Source organism: Pleurodeles waltl, chromosome 3_1 (genome assembly GCF_031143425.1).
Source record: "Pleurodeles waltl isolate 20211129_DDA chromosome 3_1, aPleWal1.hap1.20221129, whole genome shotgun sequence".
Lineage (NCBI taxonomy): Eukaryota > Metazoa > Chordata > Amphibia > Caudata > Salamandridae > Pleurodeles > Pleurodeles waltl.
The window spans coordinates 1,921,656,256-1,921,679,512 of NC_090440.1; the positions used below are offsets into that span (position 1 = coordinate 1,921,656,256).

Genomic DNA, 23,257 nt, shown 5'->3' on the forward strand with positions numbered 1-23,257 from the left:
CATGAGTTACACATCAGCCTGGCTGCTCTCATCGTCAGATTCCAGAGCGATGCATAATGTAGGAAAAAGACAGCCACGTCCAGAAGACTTACCCGACCCTGGTGAAGAGCTTCCCATGGGCATGCAGGAAACTGAGCAGGAACCTCTTGTTCAGCTGTAGGGGAAGGAAAAGTAAGAACAATGAGCCTCCCCCACATTCTGCAAACAAGCGGGGTCCCTGCAGAGCGGATAACCTGGGCCGGGACAGGGATGGGGAGAGCATGGACATGCCAGGGGTCACGCACACACACAGAAGAAGAGTAACATGCCAAAGAGCAGGAGATGGGCGCATGAGTTTTGACTGCTGGCCTTACATCACCCTCTGGTGACTGCCGAGCACACAACATCCTCCACGCAACATGCTGAGACCACTAGAAACAGCTGGCTGCCAGAAGCAATGCAGGCCTTCCAAGAGGCAGCTTGGGGCTCGGCGGCACCGTGATACCACGCTAAGCGCAGACAGTGTGCCTCCCAAATGCCAAAAAGCGATAAATACTCTTTACGTTGGGGTTCATACACCCTGCTCCGATCCTACAAGCACTTTCAAAATTATGACTGCTGTTAGCAGGCCCGAGGCCGAATTTTATCCAGTCCCGCTTACTTTCTACAGCACTAACTATGCTGGGAAAGTTCAGGCGTACTATGGACTTTGCAAAACTTGAAGTCCCAGTATAGTCGGGGCTGTTGGCAGTAAAAACTGGGACTGGCTGAACTTCCGCCTCATGACGGTGCCGGCTGGCATCTACGCCCCCACCTGACTCCTCAGACAGGCCCCATGACATCTGAAAGTATGATCGTGAAACCTACTTCTCTCCAAACATGCATCTGAGTGACTGAAAGTACCAATCTGCAGTAGAACCATGCCCGCCATACCCCACAATGCTGAAAGTAATACTTGGCAATAACCAGTGCTTGAAATGGAAAAATAGAAGTGCAGGTACTCTATGCCAGAGTACCTGCTTGTTTCTGAGAGGTACCGGTACTCTTCAATGAAAAGTATTACGTTTTTCTTGAGAAGTGCAGGTACTCTCTATTGCAAAATAAAAAAAAGTGCCGGTACTCAGTACCGGCCCATTTAAAGCACTGGCAATAACCATTCGCTCTCCGAAGAAGCATGAATGGTGGTACACCCCCACCAGGCTCCAAAGCTTCCGCAGAGCAGAGCAGCGCCAATGAACTCCAATCACTTCCTACCGCCCCACCTCTCGTACTCTGCCAGTGCGACTAGAGCGCGCACCACAGAGTTCAATAAACACGATCCTCCCTCGCCCGTCGGGACCTACGCTCCACTACAAAACAGTACCTCAATCACGGTCAACGTATCTTCCCGTCGCATCCTGTCACTGCTCAAACCACCACAGCACTTGCAACTATCTGGCTCCAGCGACAGGTCAGTGCCCAGACAATGATGCACACCACAGCCTATCCCTAACGTACGTCATTCCAAAATAAAACTACAGGTCTCTAAACAGAGTCCTCATCAGTGCCCAGCTACCTAGCCACATCACCGTCAAAGCCCACAGCGCGTGTTACCATACTACCAGACCTCGTCTGAATGACTGACTGAATCCCAGTGCACAAGTCGAAGGTACACGCAGGTGGACGGCGTCTACCCACTATTTTCAAGGAGTGGACGCCGCCCAACCTGCCGAGAAGCTAGGCCGCAGCAAAGTATTGTGAATTCGTCCCGCTATAGCGGGACACTTTCTGGAGCGCCTGCATACACTTTCAGCAGCTTCTGGACGTTGTATGCTTTCCTTTGTTCTGAGCAGCAACGTGCAGGACAAGGAGGGGGCTTTCTTAGTTTATATCTCAGCTCACCCAGGCCAAACACCGAAATTAAGGGGCCATCAGGCCTCCTTTTGTTTCATTATGCTGGTTGGAAGCTGGCTGGACCCTCACACCTTGCTGCAATGGAGGAAATAAAGGCGCATTTCTTGTTATCTCTTCACAGGTACTTAAGAGAGCCCTGGTTTTCACTTTATTCAGTCCCTGTATTTAAGACATATGCATGTACTGTAAGAATGTATGATGTGTTGGTCTATCCCAGTATTTACGCAAATAATTTAAATACCACTATTTTCCTTTATTTCTTTTATAGGGCTACACAGGTTCAAATTAGGAGCCCAAAGCAGACCTGGCAAATTTTATCAGACCAGACCCCATAGGGTGCATACCAAGGGAGCCTGACCACTACTATGAGACACAATAACAAAAGGATCTCTGTGACTAAAGCAGTATCCCACTGAGCTATGCACATAAAATACTGTTTTGTGATCTGTAGAGTGCACGGTTTTTGCAGCAGTCATATTAACCCTTTGTGCTACCTTAGATGAGTTAAAACTGCCACTAGACAGAAACTCCTCTCTCTCCAGCAGGTACATTAACCAACAGTCATCTTAGTACTTTTATTGTTGCTTGAAAACTGTTAGATGTAGAAGGAACTCTGCAGTACTTTTAAAACTGCTGTACTGCAACAAAACCGCCCCCAGTAACAAAAGCTGCCCCCACACCTCTAGCCTCAAGGGGATACGCCCGATCCCCAGTACAGCCAGCAGGCAATGGCGCTACTCCCCCAATTCAGGGTGTTAGAGTGCTTTACATCATATGTAAATATTATACATCGACAATAAACAATATGGTTGTAAATCATAATAAAGTGAGGGTTACAAGGTGTAGGAGGCACCTGTCCTTCATAGCTCCCTGTAAAATATTAGAAGGATTACAAGTTGTGAACTGCAAGTTACAAAAGGATCTTTGTGTTAAAAGCAGTAACCCACACACTTATCTACATAAAATAAAAATCTGGCATCTGTGTGTTACATTATATGCTTTGCAGGAGAGATATCATCCCTCTTGCTGCTTGCATTCAAAACTTGGACTAGAAAAACACACACCTCTCCAACAAATGCGTTCACTTCCAGAATTTCCTTATCATTATTATTATTCCCAGAGATTTACTGGGCACACAAAGATCTCTGTAGCAGGTGCCTTAACCCCATAAGATATTTTAAAATGCAGACTTTGCAACCAATTAAGCAGAAAACATTTACTGCAACATTTCTCCTTGCTGTCAATTTCTGTATGCCAGAGTTTTATAAAAATAAATTAATAATTTGAGGCTCAGATTTTGTGTCGGGTTGTGTAACTTTGTTGGCACAACCCCAATGCAAAATTTCACTTGTTGAATCTTGGAATACACTTAAATATAGCCGTGATGGAACTGCTAAGCATATGTCTCAGGTGCTATGATCTGATGCCACTTTCTGTGAGGTCATTGGTTGTAATGCCAAATGTGATGTCACGTGCATTGATGTCATGTGCGATGCCCCCCCCCCCACCCCCCAACACTTCTTTTTTTAGGACTTGAGCCCTGCTGAATCCCTACATAAATGCTGGTTCTCTCCTATCCCCAAATTGAGAATACGCTGCCATCTTGTGACAGGACCGAGAATTACTTCAGAAGGCTGCCAAAACCACCAGATATGTCGAGAGTTTGAGCACCCATTTATGAGTTTGCACACGTTCTGTAGAAGTACTTTCAATATTATTTGAAACATGTGGCTACGCCCTATATAAACCAGAGTGGTGTGTATGGGAAACACCATTCTATGGCATATACAAGTTAGTTTGCGCATGTTCCTTGTCCATGTCCTCCATTTGGTGTGGACTTTATTTAGCAACTTTATTTCACTCTACGCAATTGCACGCCATGCCTACTTTTTCGTTTGACCTCTGCTTGCCGTTTTGTCTTTCATGGCCTCAGGAAGACTGTGCCACAAAGCTTGTCTGTCTTTCGAGGACAGTGTGAAGTGCCAGAGTCGTTTGCCCCAACTAACCCGTGTGTCTTGCTTGGGGAGCATATAGAGGTCCTTTTTGTTCTGTATGCATGTTTCGGCACGAGGCCATCCCAGTGAAAAGACTTTCTTCTAGCTGTGGTGTCAGCTTTTTAAATGGTGCCTGCCGCACAATAATTTCAAACCTCACGACAAAGTTAGTTTAACGGAAAAGAGCGTTCCTGATTGATCTGCCAGGCGCAAGCGTGAAATACAGACCGTTTCCCACAGCAATACGGGAGCACTCAGGCCCTGTCTTCCAATGTCCTAAAGGTGTTGACTGAATTCCACCTGAACGAGGGGTTGTATCGCAAGTTCCTTTTTCACACCTAAGCACGTTCTCGCTGAGATGAGGTTCCACAATATCGATGTCAGGCATGCGGTTTCTTTTTACAACAACTACAAGCCTGTGATCTAGATATATGTAGTTACTTAGAAAAGCACGATTGACAAATGCATTACTTCCACTCATGGCATTCCTTACAAGGTTAATGCTTTCATATGAATGTATGCACACTCTAGCAGAGCGAAGTCATTGGTAATAGTATTCTCCAAGCATGTGGCTGCCACGAAGCGTGGAGGGCAGTGGCATGGACGGACTCGCAGGCATTTTCCAGGTTCGGTGGAGCTGAAATTTTATCTTAAAAACCTGAGGCCAAATTATGAATTACTGGTTGCAATTTGCGACCAGTAAAAAATGTATGAACCAACTTACGTTCTAATGGGTCAGTTCATAAAATTCCGATTCTGGGTGGACCGTAATCCGACCTACCTCATGCATGCCAGTGAAGCAGGTTGCACATTACTAGTTATTATGATTGACAGCCATCCCAAAGATAATATCCTCCCATTGTCAGTAGACCACCATCTCCGTGATGGCCTTTCAAAAAATAAACCTAAAAAAAAATGCAGATCGTTTTCCTTAAACAGGATTGTGTTTAAAAAAAGAAAGTTTACTTTTTAAATGTTTGTCAAAGAGTATAATCATTTACAAAGGAGAAGAACTGCCAAAGGACTTCTTCACTTTTGGGAAGGGGTTACTACCCCCATCCTGGGAGTCAGTAACTTTTCAATGTTTTACAACCAGATTTTGGGATGCAAAACACTGACACATGCCATAGAGATTTGACATTTGGAAGGGATGCTTACAATATACCCCTTCCAAATACTAAATTGTTAAAGGGGGGTCGCAATCCCCTTGTAGAAGTCAGTAAATGTGTGCAGGCTCCTAGAATGAGATTTATAAATTGGAAAAAACATGTTTGCAGTCGCAAGCACCAATTTAGAACGCCTGCAACCCAGAAAATGGTTGATAGACCTGACCTCTCTTTCATTAAATTGCTGGCTAACTAATGTTCCTTTTATTATTCTCCTTATAAGTCCTCTTGTTACAGGTTGGAAAACATAACACTCAAGGTGCATACGTACGATACAGTTATCTTATTGATGAATCACTTAGGACTAGTCAGTGGAATCTTTCTTATAACCAACAAGTTCCCGCCAGCTCACCTACCATCCTTCAAAATGTTAACACTGTCCTAGACTCCATTTTATGGGTTGCCAGCAAGAATGCACATCGATACATGGCTGCGATGCAGCAAATGTTTGTGTAAACTCTAGAAGAGCAGTTAAAGGTCCCACCACTAGAAGTCAGGATACCCACAAGTTGGTGATCTTAGAACGTCCTTAATTAACAGTAACTTTATGCTTTGAAGACAACGTCAGCAATAGAGGTCACCCCATGGTCGTGGTCGGTTCTGACTAGGCGACCACACACAGCACAGATACACATCTCATTCTAACTAGACTCTTTGAAGGCTAAATTTCCATGATCCTCCGTGTCAAGCTCGGGCCTCTTCACCTCCCTGGCACACCGCTTGTCCTTTCAGTACAGTCTGCTTGCCTCATTCTATACGTTCTTGTATTACTCATTCTTCTCTCTGCTGTACTATTCAACACCTCTTGTGTACTGACAAGCTGTCTCCCTCTTACACCCCCTTCCCAGACTGCTCGTCCGCCTAAGTCCTATAATGCATACATCCTCTCTCCTGCACTAACCATTCTTAGCCACGCAGCACTTATACGCTGCCGTGTTCCCTTACTGTTACCATAATCCACGATGGTCCACTCCTGCCTATATCATTCTGGTACATTGCTCACCCTTCTCCCTTCTGCACTGCCGATACTTCTACCTCTAGTCCTGCTCCCCTTCCCCCTTGCTTTGTTTCCCTCATTCATACTGCCCAACCCAGTCCTGTACTGCCCACACTCTTCCCACCTGTACTGTTCACCCCTCTCTTCTTTACCTCCTCGATCTGATTTTAAGGATTCCAACACTGACCGAAGTCTAGTTGAGTTAACCTGTTTATGATTCTGATTTTCTTTATAATTGATAAAGAATAACTCAGTGGGTAATGAGGTTTAGTGGGTGTGATGGAAGGTCTTGCTATAGCATTACGGTGCTATGCGGTTCTTTGGCTTGCCATCACCAGATAGGTTGCTATTTGAGTGCAGTACTAGAGGTAGTAGTGGTGTTCAGGTGCTATGTTACCCGTTTACTGGCCTGTCCGGATTCTCTTGTGTTACTGTAAGAAGTTCTGTTAATGTGTTTTGTAGGTGGGCTTATGCAGTTGTGCGGATGGTCATACCCAACTATACTACTTATCTGTGCTGGGCTTGATGTATGAAAGCTGTTCTGTCCAATAATCCAGCTGGATGTTTGTTTTTCCAAGCAAGTGGCGTTGTTTAAATCATATACTTTGTCAAGTACAATACAAATACTTTGTCAAGGGAATGGTTCAGATGATACCTCTTACGTTAGCTGTCTTCTTAGCTTTACCATTGGTGAATAGGATCAGAATAACTATGTTGCTCATCATGGTCGCTGAATGGTCTTTAGTGTTGGGATATTGGCTAAAGATATATTCGCCAGCCGCCCACCCAACTTGAGCATTCCATTTATACGTACCTCACAGTGACGGGATTCCCACTGCATCTTCTATACAGTAATAAGTCACCCCACTGGGTTTTCACTCTGGGGTGACTTATGAACAATTTGAGAGTCATCTTCGTTGCCCAGTTCATGGTAGCGCTGGGTTTCACGCTAGCCTGACACATAACTTGTGTTATTTTTGAGTAATGCTCAAACAGTTATGGTTTGCTTAAAAGCGCTACAAGGAAGTGGTATACAGAAGAGCGGATCATTCCTAAGTAAGCAAGAATATTTGCATGGGCATCAGATGCAGCCGGTCAACGCTAAGTTCAAAACCCTAATGAAAGTTTTCAGCCTTTTACATTATTTCACCAGATCTGTGTTGAGAGGCAAAGGTTTGGTGGCTGGAAATGTAAAAGTATTTCCTACAGCTGCCACCATGTCAGAGGCAAGCATTTAATTGCTAGCTATTTTGCTGGTGTATGTGTGTTAAGTTCCCATAACAAGCCTTTATAGGTGGACACAGACACCGATGTATAAATTGAGCATAAACGCTAATGTCATGGGCAAAAATAATTCGAAATGTTGCAGCAGTGGTACGACTGACAGCAACAATCGAAGAGGGTCTGCATGGAGCTGCACTAATTTAGGGTCTGGCAAGGCATCACTAGAAGCTAGATTTATGGGGGGTTAGACATAGTAACATCGGTGACTGTTTAAGGACATAAAAATAATGGTCCGACCCAAAGTTTCATTAGGCACATTGAGCTGATGAAAAACATGGAGGGTCACACCCGGAAGACAAAGATCTTTCAACATGTGGAAACTGACTTGTGATCACTACTTAATTATATCAGATTTAGCGTGGTAAAGAGGGATAAGGGATTTTGGGAATCACAGACTACAATGATACACGGTTTACAGCTGAGGAAAAAGTTTGTTCGAAAGATCTGAGGGGTGCATCGGCTATCATTCTGCTGGGCTGCGCCAGGTGTAAACTGAATCTAAAGGGTCGCTTGTGTCATTTCCTCTGAAGTACAGATGAAGATACCTGCTGTTGTAACGTCGGCATTTAAGCCGGGGCTCTAATATTTACAAGATCGGAAAACAGCGGATCATTCAAGCTATGGTGGTAATGGAAGTGTAATCTATAACTAAGCCATGGACACTGCACTCAGAGTAATACACCCAGTGGCTATATACAGAGGCAATGAAGAACAGAGGCAAACTGTGCACAGAGCAGGCTTCACAGCACAAAGACTGTGCTAGTCCCAACCATTAAGCATTAATTCACAGCGCACCCAGAAATGTAAAAGGCACTCACTGTGGACCGAGGCTTTAAACAAATACAAAAGGGCACTGTCGCGACAATTAACACAGACAGTGTGCGCGTCGTGGCAAAGCAATGAGCACTGCGCATCCAGCCACTAAACACTGCATGCCCAGGAACACACATACACTAATTGCACAGACCGTACATACCTCTGGGACAAAGCAAATGCCTCACAAACAGGGACTAACCACACATATGGTCCACAGCTAAGGACTAATTCCACATAGTGTTCACCCTAGAGATTAATCACGGGCAGTGTGCACAGAGGGGTAGGGCATTTAGTGCAGAACCAGGGATAGCGTAGATACAGCGTGCACACTCTTGTATTGTACAATCAGTGCACAGGCTGGGAGCAAACACAAAAACTGCAGACCAAAAGGCCGTCCACAAGGAGAATGTAAGCACAAGGAACTGCGCATACACCCCCAGCACCAATACGGGAAGCTCCAGATTGTTCTTCTGGCTTCCAACATCGCGCCAGATTCTGGCCTCTGGTGCCTGAAAGCTCAGATTTAACAGAAACTGGCCCCTGGTAATCCAGCGGTCAGAAAAACACCAACAAGCATGAATCTGTTGACTGGGCAAGCCCGGCATTTGTTTACCAGGCGCTCATTTTACAAGAAGCTCAGGCCTTCTAACCGGGCCCTCCCAAAACCAGACGCTGGTGTCACCTCCAGACACTAGAAATCATGCAGATAATAATAGCCGGCCAGAAGTTCACAGCATTAGGACTAGAAACTGACCTCCCATGAATTGTTGCTCACAGCTCCAGCTGCTGGCCTCTGCTGACCAGGCACTCTCAGCACCAGATGATGATCTCTGTTGACCAGGCACGCACAGCACCAGATGCTAGCCTCTAGTGACTCACAGCACCAGATGCAGGCCTCTACTGACAAGGCACTCACATCAGATGCAGGTCTCTGCTGACCAGGCACTTGCAGCTCATCAAACAGATGTCTGCTGTTGAACAGGTAATCACAGGACCAGGTCCTATCATGCATTGACATGCGCTCACAACCACCAGAATTTGGACCCTGCTGATTGTGTGCACAGGGCACCAGAACCCATATGGCTGTTGACTGGGCACTCACTGGTTTGGCCTCTGCTCACCAGTACCAAAAGTTGGCCTCTACTGACCAGGCTCTCAAACACCAGCAGCAGATAACAGTTGGTCAGAGATTAACAGCCTCAACACCAAATACTGGCCTCTGATGACTAGGTGATCACAGCATCAGCACCCGAGGAGGCAGCCAAGACAATGGCACCAAATAAGGAAAGGATTCCTGCTCAGAAACTTCGTAGAGGAAATTCTTCTTAAGATGAAAATTGTTGCTTCACTCTGGAAGTAAATGTTTCATCTGTTCTTTGTCAGTGTGTAGGCAGGATTTCCTCACCACCGAGGTGACAGGTTGTGAAAGGCAGCTGAGACAGCCAATTGAGAGCAAGGCCATGTGCAGGAAGGGAAAGGTGTGCCATCTGAGCAATAACACTGAAACTACACTTGAATTATTGAGTAGGGGACCTAATTAGTCTACATGCTATCATAATTGCTCATCTCCCACCCAACCCTGTCACTGTGTGGCACTTCTCTTGCCCTCCAGACTCTCTCTTCCCACTAGGCTCTATGTGCTTCCAATCTGTATCCTTTAATTACCCTGGTCCAGATGAACACATTACTTACCTTTGGTAACACTTTCTGGTTGGTACTCTATTGAACTGCAGATTCCTCACATTTAGAATTTACCCCAGGTGTCAGACTAAATGCAGAGCTTTCTGCAGCAGCGCCGATAGGTGGAGTTGTGCAGCTCCATGATGGCTCAGTATTGTCCAAGGAGTGACAGAGAGAAGTCGCATAAAAGCACCATCGCTGCACAACAACGTCAGTTTCATCAACTTTCTCCTTCGGGAACCTCAGATGTAAAGTATCGAAAAATACATCAGGACGGTGTGCCATGTTCTAACTTGGAATCTTTATATATTTAAAAGAGGCCACTCCACAGAATGGGGTAGTGCTAGGGCAGTGAGGAATCTGTGGTTAGAGTCTCTTCTAGAAAAGTTACTAACTTGTTCTTCTGATGCATACTTTTAATTGCAGATTTATCACGTTTAGATTAGATACCAAAGTAGTACTCTCTAAGGAGGTAGCTCTACAGAGTAGATTCAAGCCAAAAAGTCCTGCAAAAGAGTGGGAAAAGTGCCCATTAACCTAGACCTCACTGTCAAGGTAACACTGCTTTGTAAATGTAAGCACCAACACCCATGTTGCAGCCAGAAAGAGTACAAAAAAAAGAACCCCTCGCACCAAAGCTATCATGGCGACCATGGCTCTGGTTGAGTGGGCTTGCAGGCCTTTAGGAGGTTGTTTCTTAGACTGGGTATAGTAGATTTCTATACAGAGGATTATCCACCCTTATAGGATCCTCTTTTGAACAGCCTTCCCTTTCTTTGCCCCTGAAAACTCACAAAAAGTTGGTCATCCACACAATGGCCTTTTGTGCGGTCCATGTAAAAGGTCAGAGCCTGGTTAGGGTCAAGTCAATTAACTTTTGTTTTCTCTTCAAAGGAGTGAGGTGGAGCAACAAAATGCTGGCAGATTACTCAACTGGCCAACATGGAAAGGAAACCAACCCTCGGTAGGAAAGCTGCCATAGTCTTCAGTACAAATTTGCCCAGAAAGAAGGTGGTGTAATGCAGTTGCACCAAAAAACACCTAAACTTCACCCAGTTAGCGTGCTGACGTAATCGCAATGAAGAACACTGTCTCTAGAGTCGCAAAACACAGCTGTGCATTGGCTCGAAGGGCGCACACACAGGTAATGTTAAGGACAAAGTCAGGGTCCAATGTGGAATCACAAACAGCTTGAGGTGGACAAATGTGAGTCAAACTTTTTATGAAACACATGACGATTGGAGACTTAAACAATGACTGTTGATAAAGTGAACATAGAAAGGCCTGAAATACAACCATCAACGTGCCCAACACAAGTCCTTTTGGGGTTAATGAAAGAACAAACAAAAGAACATCAAAAGTCTGCTTTGTAAGAGGCTCAGTATTTGGGGCCCCGCACCAGGCAACAAATCTGTGCCAGCATAGACAGATTTTGTGAAAGCGTGGCTGGCAGCAAAGATGACGTTACCCACGTCGGTAAGCAAGTCAAAAGCATTCAGTTGTCATTACTCAATCCCTAAACATGGAGGTGTGGATTGTGGAGACTCCGGTGCAGGACTACGCCCTGTTGCTGAGACAGGAGGTCCTCCCAAAGTCATGGCCTGATCAGAGGCAAATACTTAGTCTCAGCAACTATGGGTACCATAACGTCCTGGTCCGGAAAGAGGCGAATAAGATCATTTGTCTCTGATCTGTCCTGAGGTTCCTCAGAATTCAGGGGCAGGCGTGGTAGCAGTAGAAACATGTACAACAGCTCTTCATGCCATTCCCACTCAAAGGAGTCTCGGAGCAAATTCCATGTAGAAAACATCAACGCAAAAAACTTTTTTGGACTATACATTCTCTATGGTGCCGAACAGATCTAGCCAGGGCAAAACCCACCGATTGAAGACGCCCTCCACCAGCTTAAGATGGAGATGCGCTTTGTGGTCCTCCAGAAAAAAACCTGTTCGGTCTGCCTGCTCTGACATTTAGGGCCCATGCTAAGTGAATGACTACTAGATAGATGTCCTCCTCTTACACCTACCTCTAGAGGTGTAGAACCTCCTGGCAAAAAGTCTAGGACCCCACTGCTCCTTGTTTGCTGCAGTACCACATGGTGGATACGTTGCCCATGAATATCTGCCCCAGCCTCCCTTGATAAATGGCAGGAAGGACTTTAGGGACAGAATGATTTCCAGAAGTTCCAGCAGACCACTATGTAGTTGTGTCTCTACCAGATACCAGAGGCTTCTGACCTCCCCTCTCCCCACCCCAGCAGCAACGCTTATGTCACAACTGACGTCTGGTTGGGAAGGGGGAGCAGCCTGCCGAAGGTCAAGGTGGCATCAGTTTACCACCACAGAAGATCCTGAGCACTCTCTTGTGACTGGGATGAAGTTGGAGAGGCACCCGTAATGGTTGGCCCACCGAAACCTGAGGCTCCATGGCAGAGCCTACATATACAATCTGGAGTTTAGGACAAGCAGAATGCACAAGGTTAGCAGACCAAGAAGCCTTTGAGCTGCCTTCTCCAAGATCCAGGACTGAGCCCTAATATCAGCATCATATCCGGAATGTCCAAGACTTGCTGCAGCAGTGGAAATGACCTGAATACTACTGTGTGTAAAACAGTCTCAATGAAGAGAATCTTCTGATGGAGTACAGGTGAGACTTCGTTCCTTGATGGAAAACCCCAAGGAAGTCAGGGGTTTGGCCGCCATCTGAAGGTTGTATAAAAGGGACAGAAATTGTCTTTGTGGCATGGGCAGATTAATTCCTGGCTTCTGAAGATGGGCAGCAACTACTGCCGTCCCAAGAACTCCAGAGGGGTTAAGGTAAGGCCAAATGGGAGCACAGTAAGCTCAAAGTGTTCCCGGTCCACTTGAACAGCAGATAATACCAGTGGGACTGCAGGAGGGGTATATGGAAATATACATCCTGCAGTTTCCAGAGTCCAGAGCTGCAACAACTTCAGTCAAAGTTAGCACTTTGTCCATTGAACGCCTTTTTTGAGGGTCAACAAGTTCAGAGATAAAAGATGGGTCAGAGGCCTAAACCTTTCTTCGGAACAAGGAAGTAGCACAAATAGAAACCTTTTCCTCCCCACCCCTCTGGGGATGGCATCCAGTCAAAGGCACCTGCTCGATGACACCTATGGACAACAGAAGAATGACTTTCTGCATCAGGAAGTCTCTCTGGTTGACATGTGGCCTGAGATTCAACCAGTGCCGGCTTCATCAGAGCCATTATTTCCTTTAATGAAGCCCTTGCTGATGTCCTTGTGGTTACTTGAACAAGTCATGATCATGCTCTCCATTCAGTTGACCTATTGCTAGGCGTCACAGACCAGCTCCTGAAAACCATTTCTTCCTAACCAAACATCCTACACATGTCTGTCACTAGGGGATATTCTCAAAGGGAGGATTCTGCAGTTAGAATTATCCATTAGAATGACCTCTTTGTGCCTCCAACCAGTATATCAAAGCCCATCCTGTCCAGTTTCCATGCATCTCTGACCTGTAAACTACATCCCTTCATCTCCCAGCGCAGGTTCCCTTGGACTCTTCTATCCCTCACCCCTCATCTCCTCACTTTACCTCTAGTCTGTACTGTAAACCTCTTTCTACTTTGCCACAGTCCTTTCTTCTGTATGTTATCCAAGACTGTGTCCTGTATTGCCCAAGTCTGGTGCTCTCTGGTAATGTATCATGTATGCCAGTGAAGATTGTATGCTTCTAAATTGCACCCTGGAATGCTAGTCTCTGATGCCTGAAATAGAACCTCTGCCTTAGATTTCCCAATACAGCATTGTTTACTTTTTAGCCTGTAACTTATATCATCTTCTTGACTAGTATGAAGCTCCTTGGGCATGCAGCTTATACCTTTTCCACAAATATTCAGACTCATTGTCCTCTCCTCCGCTTCTACCAAGTATTTTGTTGCCCGCTGAATCCTTTATCCATCCTGCTCAATCAAAAGCTCCCAGTGTCTTTTATCTGTAATCCATCTCCTTTTCAGCCAAAAAAATATTTTTTCATATGTACCAGAGTCTACGTTGTCTGCTCCTTCCAACAGTATCTTCTTCCCACAACATACTGCCTGTCTTTCCAAACTGAAACATATTGACTGATCTGCCCTGCTCTAGACTCCCTATGCCTCTAATCTATATTCTGTAACTTCCTCCAGGCCCCATATCACCTCTTGCCATACTCTGGACTTCCTGTGCTTCTTAAGTATACTCTATGCATCCTATTGTGCCATTCAAAGTTCGGTGTACATATAATCTTTATCCAATCCTCCACCAAAAAAACCAAGTTCCCTACCTCTAAACTGCACCCTACATGACAGTTATCATGCTAAAGGCTCACTACCTCATCTGTGTTTCTGACCAAACTAACTGTACTCTTCATTTCATTCAGACTGTAGACCAGAATGGATAATCTGTTATTGTTCAATTTCTACTTCAGTCCCACCCTTGCATTTCCTCAATCTTCAGTCCAAGAAATATCTTCAGAACATGTTTGGCCACCGGGTTCCCCCTTTCCTCCCATATTCGCCTCATAACTTCCAATCCCATGACAAAACCAAGATGCAATTTGTTTATATAACCATATAAAGATCTAGACTCATCCACACCAGATAACCACTTTGGTCTGGCTATCGGCTAACTGCTTGTTTGACAACAGTCTTCTCAGACAAGGATAGAACCTAGTAATCCAAGTCAAGAGGTCTAACAACCCTTTCCGATCCAGTCATACAAATACATTTATTGTCAAATATCAGACCTTTCCAAAACTTGCCCCTATCCCTGAGTGTGTGGTAAAATATGAAGAATGGCTTAAATTCTCGTTAGAAGTATGTCCCAATACATATCTGTGAGTTGCCAATAGAAGACTAGTCCTGTGGACAAGACCAACTGTCCCCTTACGTAGCAACTGCTTTCCAATTCTGCTTTTGATGATGGCTGCTGTGACCTGGGGTGTTTTTTTTGCTTCCTTTTGGCAGTGGGTTCGTGTTTGGGTAGAAGGTTGATCCCACAGTGAAGACTGAGGGAGCAGGGTGTGGCGTCTCTTTCACTCCTGTTCACACTCCTTCCCCAAAATCCCCCTTCCCAATGCCTTCCCCCACCTTCATCAATGTGTGCACCAGACAGACACAGGGAACTGAGACTTCAGCAGTGTCTGCCAAGCTTGGACAAAGTCAGCACAATCCTCCCCGTTGTCACTTTGACCACAGCTTAAAGGCACAGTTGTAGGTGCCACTGTTCAAATAAAAAAACACAGTACTGAAAAAGCCCTATACTGACTAAGAGGCAAGATTAGACAGAGGTTTGTCGCTTCTCTCTTGTGATGGGAAGATGCTCACTGTAAGAAGCAGTGACTCAAGCTTCAGGGTAGCATGTGATGTAATTGGGAAACTTAGACATGGGAGGCACGTAGCCTAGGGGCAAGGGTGGTTGCCTGCTTCTCTGACACTGGGCCTGGGTGATGGGAGAAAAACAGAGATTGTCCTTCTCAAAGACCGATATAAATGTTCACTTTGTGTGAGCCCATCAGTTCAGGAGACTGAGTACAGACGCTTGTGGAACATGTGGTGTCGGTGGGAGTTTGGGGGCGGGTAGGGGGTGAAGCGTCACTCTGAAGTAAATGAAGCTGTGGGCAAGCCCGAAGCATGGTTCTTGTCACGTCGCAGCCCCTCAAGAGGCTGGGAATGTGGTTTTGAGGTTTACCCAGGCACAACTGCACTGGGCACCATCACTTCCTCCTCCGATAAACTCATCGCACTTGTGAAAAGGCAGATATCTGCAACTGAGACTTGCAGTGTTGGTATTTTGTGACCAAGGTCATAGTGAGGGCATGTTAAGGACACAATAACAGAAAGAGTGAACAGGATAGTAATAGCCAACATGTAAACCATCTAAAAGCACACAGCAAAACGTCAGAAAACAAGCACTGGCAAATCGAATGGGCCTTGCCTTTAAGATCTAACAACTTTGATAACGGCCTTTAGCAATGTTGTGCAGCATGGCTAAAGAAGAAGAAAAAATAAGTCTATGATGTAGCTGTCTATGTCATGTAGGCAAGTGTACCACACATGTGCGCACCTACAAAATGATGAGGGCAGGGTTTTTTTTTTTCAATTTGTTTACTGAATCAGGTTGAATCAATAAGACAAAAAAACATACAAAATCTTTTTCTTTTTTTTTTAAGCAGGGGGAAGGAAGCACATGAGGGCAGAAGCAAAACAGGGGGTCAGGATCAAAAGCAGCATGGGGCGCAGGCGGAGGAAGCAGAGGGCGAGGGAGCAAAGAAAGTAAATGGGCGTGAGAGCGAAATGTGAAACACAAGAAGAAAAGCAAATGGGTGAATGAGCAGCATGGGGCTGGAGGAGAAGCACACAGGTGTGAAAACAAAGGGCACAGAGAATGGAAGACAAGTAACCTAGAGAGACACCTACAAACACCAGCATTCTTGTGGAGTGCTTAATACAAAAGAAAAGAGTAGTTCCCTAAAAGCAAGCAGTAAAAGGACACAAGCAAACTGACAATGCTCCAAGGCTGCGACAGACACATGACGGACAAGGCAAGCCATTGAATAAGAAGCATGCAAATGAGTGTGACAGTAAAGCAACCAAATTGTAAGCAATGGGCGGGCTACAAGCCGCTTTGTGTTCTAGGCACGTTTATAAAATGTCTTTCCCAACGAGACAGCAGCGCTGTTCGGTAGGGGTTACCTAAAAAATAAAAAAAAAAGCCACAGACAGTAGGACAACAGTTTCAACGCATAGCCAAGCCTTCCAAACAATATGCAGCTCCCACTTCAATGATCTCTAGACCTTTCAAGGAACCTCCACAAAAAAAAAAAAATCAGCATGTGCACGGATATTTGATGCAGCAGGAGACCCTAGAAATCTTATCCAAAAACGTCCGTAATTTAACTGAAAAACCTGAAATCCTGAAAGCACTGGTATACCCTTTCTTCTCAACATAGCTTACATCTTGTAAATCAATGTATTGGTTAACTGTAATAGGAACACCTTTAAGATGTGACCCAAAGTACCCCCTAAATTCGACTCCAGTAGCTCTACCACTGTATAAATCCCAAAACGGAAATCCTAAACGTACCCTGTGCTCTCACATCATCTGGAAATATCACAGGGTTCCCCTAAAACCTCCACCAGTGACAGATACAATGCCCCAGGGATGTGCCAAAATCCGCACTGCGTACACTTGGTCCTCACAGGCCCCTCAGGGTCCTCCTGAAATTTATTTATCAACTCACAGCACTGAGATCGCCAAATAACTCCTAATTTTGAACTGTGTACACCCAAGAACAGAATTATTTATCAACTTCGAACCTAAAACATCTTCCTGGTGCACATCAAGCACTGAAAATGCACTGCTAGGATACCCTTTATCCGCCTTGCGTGCTTTGAACTTTCAAAATCAACAATTTTCCCAAAAACCCTCAAGATCTGTCACAAATGGTGAAAGCACGAGAAGACTAACAATTTGTCAACCATCACCTATTTTAAATGTGACAAGTGGTAAAGCTCAGACTCTTAGACACCTCTCACAATGTAAATCAGTGTGTTGCCTCAATGTTTTGACAACAATAAACATTAATGTAGGAGACTGTATCCCCTCTCCATGAATGCATAATGTGGTAGGGTGTGCACCAAGGTAGGTAGATGTATTCCTTCATACAAAGGACAGCCTCGGGTCTCGAGTCCAAGTGAGGCAGCCCCCGTCAAGAAGGAGAGGAGCTTGAGCTCATACCTGTAATGTTTGTATGCACTCTTCACCAGATGTTTGTGTGCACTCTTCACCAGAAAACATAGGCAGTATCTCGACTGTGCCATCCTGGGTTTCTTGCACAGTTGAACAGAAAATCTAGCTCACAAAATATGCTCTTTGTAAAAAGGGATGCCTGATACATGGAGAGAACTAGCAGCCGTAGCCATCTTTGCCCACTGGCTCCCAAGGTGGTCAACTTGGTTTTTAGCTAATTGATTGACCTTTGTTTGAAAAACTGTACTATATAACAGCTCTGAAGGCACTGGCCTATTTTCACTATATTATCCATCCTTGGCAATCTTACTTATCTGTTTTTCCAAGATTGGAATCTGGCTTATGTTCATGGTGTAGGAAAAATAGACACTTCATGTGGATCTTCAGCACATATCTTCTTTTTACCACATGACACACATGTTCTAAAACGAGATTTCTTCAATATTGCCTCTGCCACAATTAAAAAGTCCTTCCTGTGAAGAGCTGTCAGGTAGGATTCCTACACTCTGAACGTACGGTCGAAAATCTGATAGTTGGAAAGTTCAGTTGATCAGCTGGAGGTAGAGCATTAACACTGGCTGAAGTTTGGGTCATATAATGATGATGATGATGGGTTGCAAAAGATGCCTGTTGGTTTACTATGGTATATTATGGGTTGAGTATGTGCTGATGGTATGTTAGATGTGCTGCTGTTGAAAGAAATCGCAGGTTCCCAGTCTGACGACGGGGGAATTATTCTAGCATGTGAATCTATGAAAGATCCAATGCTCGAGAAGGTGCCTTATCCAGGATTCTCCGCCTTAAATTTATCTTGAGACTGGGATTGGTGCCCTATCTGTTCCAAACTTCAGCCAGTTCAATAGGATTGTTATCATTTATGCCAGACAAAAAGAGCCAGTTAAAAATCTGGCGAGACAAGAGACAGGGCGCCAACAGAGCAGCTAAAAAGACTGACTATCACAGCCCTATGACACAGTTTATGACAGTCCTATTTCCACAAGGTGTTGTCTCTATCGTCACACCATACATTTCTTTAAGTCCTTTGAAAGGAACAAAGCAAACTAATGTGGCCAATTTAAATCATTTCTAATGTTTCTTTCCATCACTATAAAGATCCAAGTGACTAATTTGAGAATACAAAAATGTTTTTCAGAGTCAAACACACTGTATTTATTGTGGATGTCCAGGTGGTAATATGAACTCGTGTGCGCCCCTTATGTGAGTAGAGTTACTGCTTCATCTTGCAGTTTGGGAACAGCCCAGGCCTGTAAAAAGAGTAGATCTGAAGGGTCATCTGTGCATTCTGGTTGATGACACTGGAAATATAACTAACAGTACAAGGAATTAAATACAAGAACCCTAGACGGTGACAGTATTGACAGATTTTCAAAAAATCCAACTTGGAAATTGTAGGACACAAAGGAACAGGGATCTCTTCCACTCTGGTCTCCATAACCATCTTGGAAATATAGTAATGAGGGAAATTCTCTGAAGTTCCTAATTTCAGCAATGCTTAAAAGGATGAATAACAATAAACCAAATTTACCACTAGTGAACTGAAGGGCATAAAGTTAACACCAAACAAAGGATTTCATCAAAATGCAGATCTATGGACCACAGTTTTAAATCACTTTAAAATCTGAGTATTTCCGTGCATTAAAAGCTTCCTAAGAGTCCTGTCTGCTTGAGGAGAAGAAATTAATAACAGGCCGGTACTAACTCCAAAGCTAGGAGACTGCAATCATTTGTACTGGAAGACTTGAGAGCCTTTTTTCGTTTGCTAAGAGTACTTCTCTAAGCAGCACTTGCATTGGATGCAACCCTCCACAAAACAGGCGAAAGAAGAAAATGTAAAGCCACAAATTTCGCTAACTGTACTTAAAGACCCTGGCAAAACACATATGCTGGTCTTAACAGAACCAGCTTTGGCATAACCTTTCCAAAGCTTTTGCCAACTCAGACCGGCGATTCAAGACAAAGACTTTAAGACAGAGGTAAGCTGTTTAAGACCTGCTGAGGAGTTGCACGTCCTAAACACACCCTAGAAGCATGAAGGTATCACAGGCTTGGAGACCCAGTTTTCCGGGTTAGGGTCAAGGGATATGAGCACTAAAGAAAAGTGGAGTGAGCGTTTTCATTAACACCGAATCCGAAGTGCAAGACAGATTTCATTTTTCTGTGACCACTTGCTGATGTGGACATAGCTGAGGCAGCCTTCAAAAACTTTGGAAGTAAATGCCTCCCACTTGTTTTCAAAGCACCTCACAACAATTTTCTTAGACATTTTCGCCATGGGAGCTACTAACTTGTCCCCAACCCAACCAGCAAGACCTTGACTTGCTGGCAAGCCTGCTCTATGACACTTACTTTCTTTTTTTAACTACACAAGTTTCTTATTCTTTACACTGTAACTGTTTAAAAGAATGATTAGGGGATCTTTATGCCAAGTCGACTATTTTGTGATTCGTCAATTTTGATCTAGATTTCATGAATGCTTAAGGACACTTATGTGATAGCGTCTATTTTCCCACTCAAACGTTTAGTGGCATTTAGTTCATTACATGTTTTGATATACTACAGGTTATCAATCTCTCAGTTGCACTGCATGACGGCAAACGATTCCTGAATCTCCCAGAAGTGTAAGCAGGGTACACCATGACCATGAGAAAGAAAAAGAGAGACGGCAAGAGGGAAAACAGGAAAACTCCTTTCACCAATTCCTCTCTCTAAAATAATCTGGATTTTTTGTGTTTTGAAAATGGCTACAGATTATTGGCAAATCTGCTTTGCCAGCGGCTCCCTCACAGGTTATGTAAGCACATAGTTGTTTGTGAGGGAAGGAGTCAACCCCCAGTGGAGGCCTTGTACGAAGAGTGAATCCAGTAGGGAAAAGATCTGCACACAAGCCTGATGTGAGAGAGGCGAAGCTTAAGGAACCCTGCATCGCACACAGGTCTCGAGGAATGAATACTCTTGCAAAGAGATATTCAGACAGACCTAGCAAGAAGGGTACATGATGAAGACAAGTGTCTGGACACAGGTCTGATGTAAAGGATGAAGCCCACTGGAGAGGGATCTGCACACACAGACCTGGCATGGAGGTGGTCATCATAAAGGAGATGAGTCTTTAACTCAGTCAGGGGAGTAGAACGACTTCAAGGGAAGAACACATATACATACATGGTTCTGTGAGGATGTCCTCAGTCTCGAGCAGAGGTTTCCATATACCACCCAGCAAGAGGATTGTCATCAGCCTCAAGAGGAAGAATACACAAAGCTTGGTAAGAGATGCAGCCTTCAGATTAACGGTTCTGTTCACAGTGCTATCGCTGTGCTTGCTCTTGAACAGATCGCTCTCTGTATACCCACAGGAGGGGTGCATTTACCAGAAAAGAATATGCACAGTCATAAGCATAGAGAGTTCTGTGAGAGTGCTCCCAGTCTTTAGGTGAGGGGCATGTGCACACCCCTGTGAAGTATCCAGCCTATATGGATGGTGTCTCATAACAGCCCTGTGAGTAATGAGGCCTGAAATGATAGAGATATAAAAATAGGCCGTACAGTGATATAGCAACTCTCTGCAAGAGAGGTGCATTTAGATTTCAGGAGTTGGATGGTGTGCAAGTTGGAATACACCTCCAGAGAGAAGACGTTTGTACGCAGCTCTGAGGTGTGCTGTCTTGCCCCATTAAAGAAGACTGGAAAAAGTCATGTTAGGGGAACTGGCATCGTCCAAGAGAGGGTCTATATACAGTACTAGTGAAAAGGATGCTGTCAAGCTCCAAGAAAAGGGTGTGCATGCAGACTTGGTGTGAGCAACACCTGCATGCTCAAAATGACTGGTAGGTACACAGCTCTAGGAACAAAGATGCACTCAGTCTCGAGGAAGAACAAGTTACTTATCTTTGGTAAAGCTCTTCTGGTAGAGACTATCTAGCCATAGATGCCTCACCTTTCCAATATTTCCCAGACGTCAGCACTTTCTCATAGTACCACTGCGTGCTGGACAGTGGTGCTGTGAGGCCCCAGAAATGATGAGCGGGCCCATAAACGGGTAGGTCGCTCCCCCTGCCGCTGCAGCTCCTCCAGCTCCTCCAGGTTCCTGAGTTCCTGAGACCCACCTGACAGTAAGTACCCCCCCCTCCCAGCCCCTCGCTCTGCCCCGCGCTACTCACCCTCTCTCCTGCTCCTTTTCTTCTTCTCTGTTCTTCCTCCTCGCTCCTCATCTGTAATCTTCTTCTGTACTCTTCTTTCCCCCGTCTTCACTCTTCTTCTCTTCTTCCTCATCTTCTTCTGTGGTCTTCTGCCCTCTGTTCTTCGTTTTTCTGTATCTTCTTCTGTGTTCTTCTGTGTTCTTCTATGTTCTTCTATGTTCTTCTGTGTTCTTCTGTGTTCTTCCGGTCTTCCTTTCTTCTCTCCTTCCGGTCTTCTGATCTTCCTTTCTTCTCTCCTTCCGGTCTTCTGTTCTTCTGTTCTTCTTGTCTTCGGCTATTCTGCCTCCTCCGTCCTCTTCTCCCCACGCCTGCCCTCCTGCTCCTGCCTCATCCCCCTCCCCCACTCGCATCCCCCTCTCTCTCTCTCCTATCTAACCCGTTCACTATCTACCTCCCTCACTCCTCCTATCTACCTATCTCTCTATCTCTCTATCCCACTATCTAACTCCCTCACTCTCCACCTCCTCCTATCTTCCTATCTCTCTATCTATTTCCCTATCTATCGATTTCGCTATCTATTTTCTCTATTTCTCTATCTCTCCCCCCCTCCCTCACCCCCTCTATTACCTATCTTCCTATCCTCTCACTCTACCTCTCACCCTCACCCACCTCTACAACCCCCCCTCCCCTATCTTCTCAACCCTACTCCTATCTTTCTCCCTTATCTCCTAAACCTCCTAACACTCACCCCCTCCACCCTTAAACCCCCTCCCCCAGCTCTTCTCACTCTACCTGTCCCCCCCCTCCCTCGCGCTTTCCCGCCGCGACCTCCTGCACGCCCCCGCCCCCCAGTTCCCATTCGCCCCCACCTGACCCCCCCCCCTCCTACCTCATATGGCGCCCGCTGCGCGACAGTGGTAGTGACCCTTGACCCAAGGGTAGGTCGCTCCCCCTAGCGCTGCAGCTCCTCCAGGTTCCTGAGTTCCTGAGACCCACCTCACAGTAAGTACCCCCCCCCTCCCAGCCCCTCGCTCTGCCCCGCGCTACTCACCCTCTCTCCTGCTTCTTTTCTTCTTCTCTGTTCTTCTGTTCTTCCTCCTTGCTCCTCGTCTGTAATCTTCTTCTGTACTCTTCTTTCCCCCGTCTTCACTCTTCTTCTCTTCTTCCTCATCTTCTGTGGTCTTCTGCCCTCTGTTCTTCGTTTTTCTGTATCTTCTTCTGTGTTCTTCTGTGTTCTTCCGGTCTTCCTTTCTTCTCTCCTTCCGGTCTTCTGATCTTCCTTTCTTCTCTCCTTCCGGTCTTCTGTTCTTCTTGTCTTCGGCTCTTCTGCCTCCTCCGTCCTCTTCTCCTAAACCTCCTAACACTCACCCCCTCCACCCTTAAACCCCCCTCCCCCAGCTCTTCTCACTCTACCTGTCCCCCCCTCCCTTGCGCTTTCCCGCTGCGACTTCCTGCACGCCCCCGCCCCCCAGCTCCCATTCGCCCCCACCTGACCCCTCCCCCCCCCCACCTCATATGGCGGC

At 45.4% G+C, this 23,257-nt stretch overlaps 1 protein-coding gene across 2 annotated transcripts in view; it reads right to left on the bottom strand.

The window, feature by feature from the left end:
• Positions 1–23,257, bottom strand: part of SMG6 (SMG6 nonsense mediated mRNA decay factor) — an 890,340-nt gene that overhangs the window by 678,927 nt on the left and 188,156 nt on the right. For both annotated transcript variants that reach the window (XM_069226152.1, XM_069226151.1), the window contains exon 9: positions 93–154. In XM_069226152.1, coding sequence (XP_069082253.1) covers positions 93–154 — 62 coding nt within the window. The remainder of the gene's footprint in view (positions 1–92; positions 155–23,257) is intronic.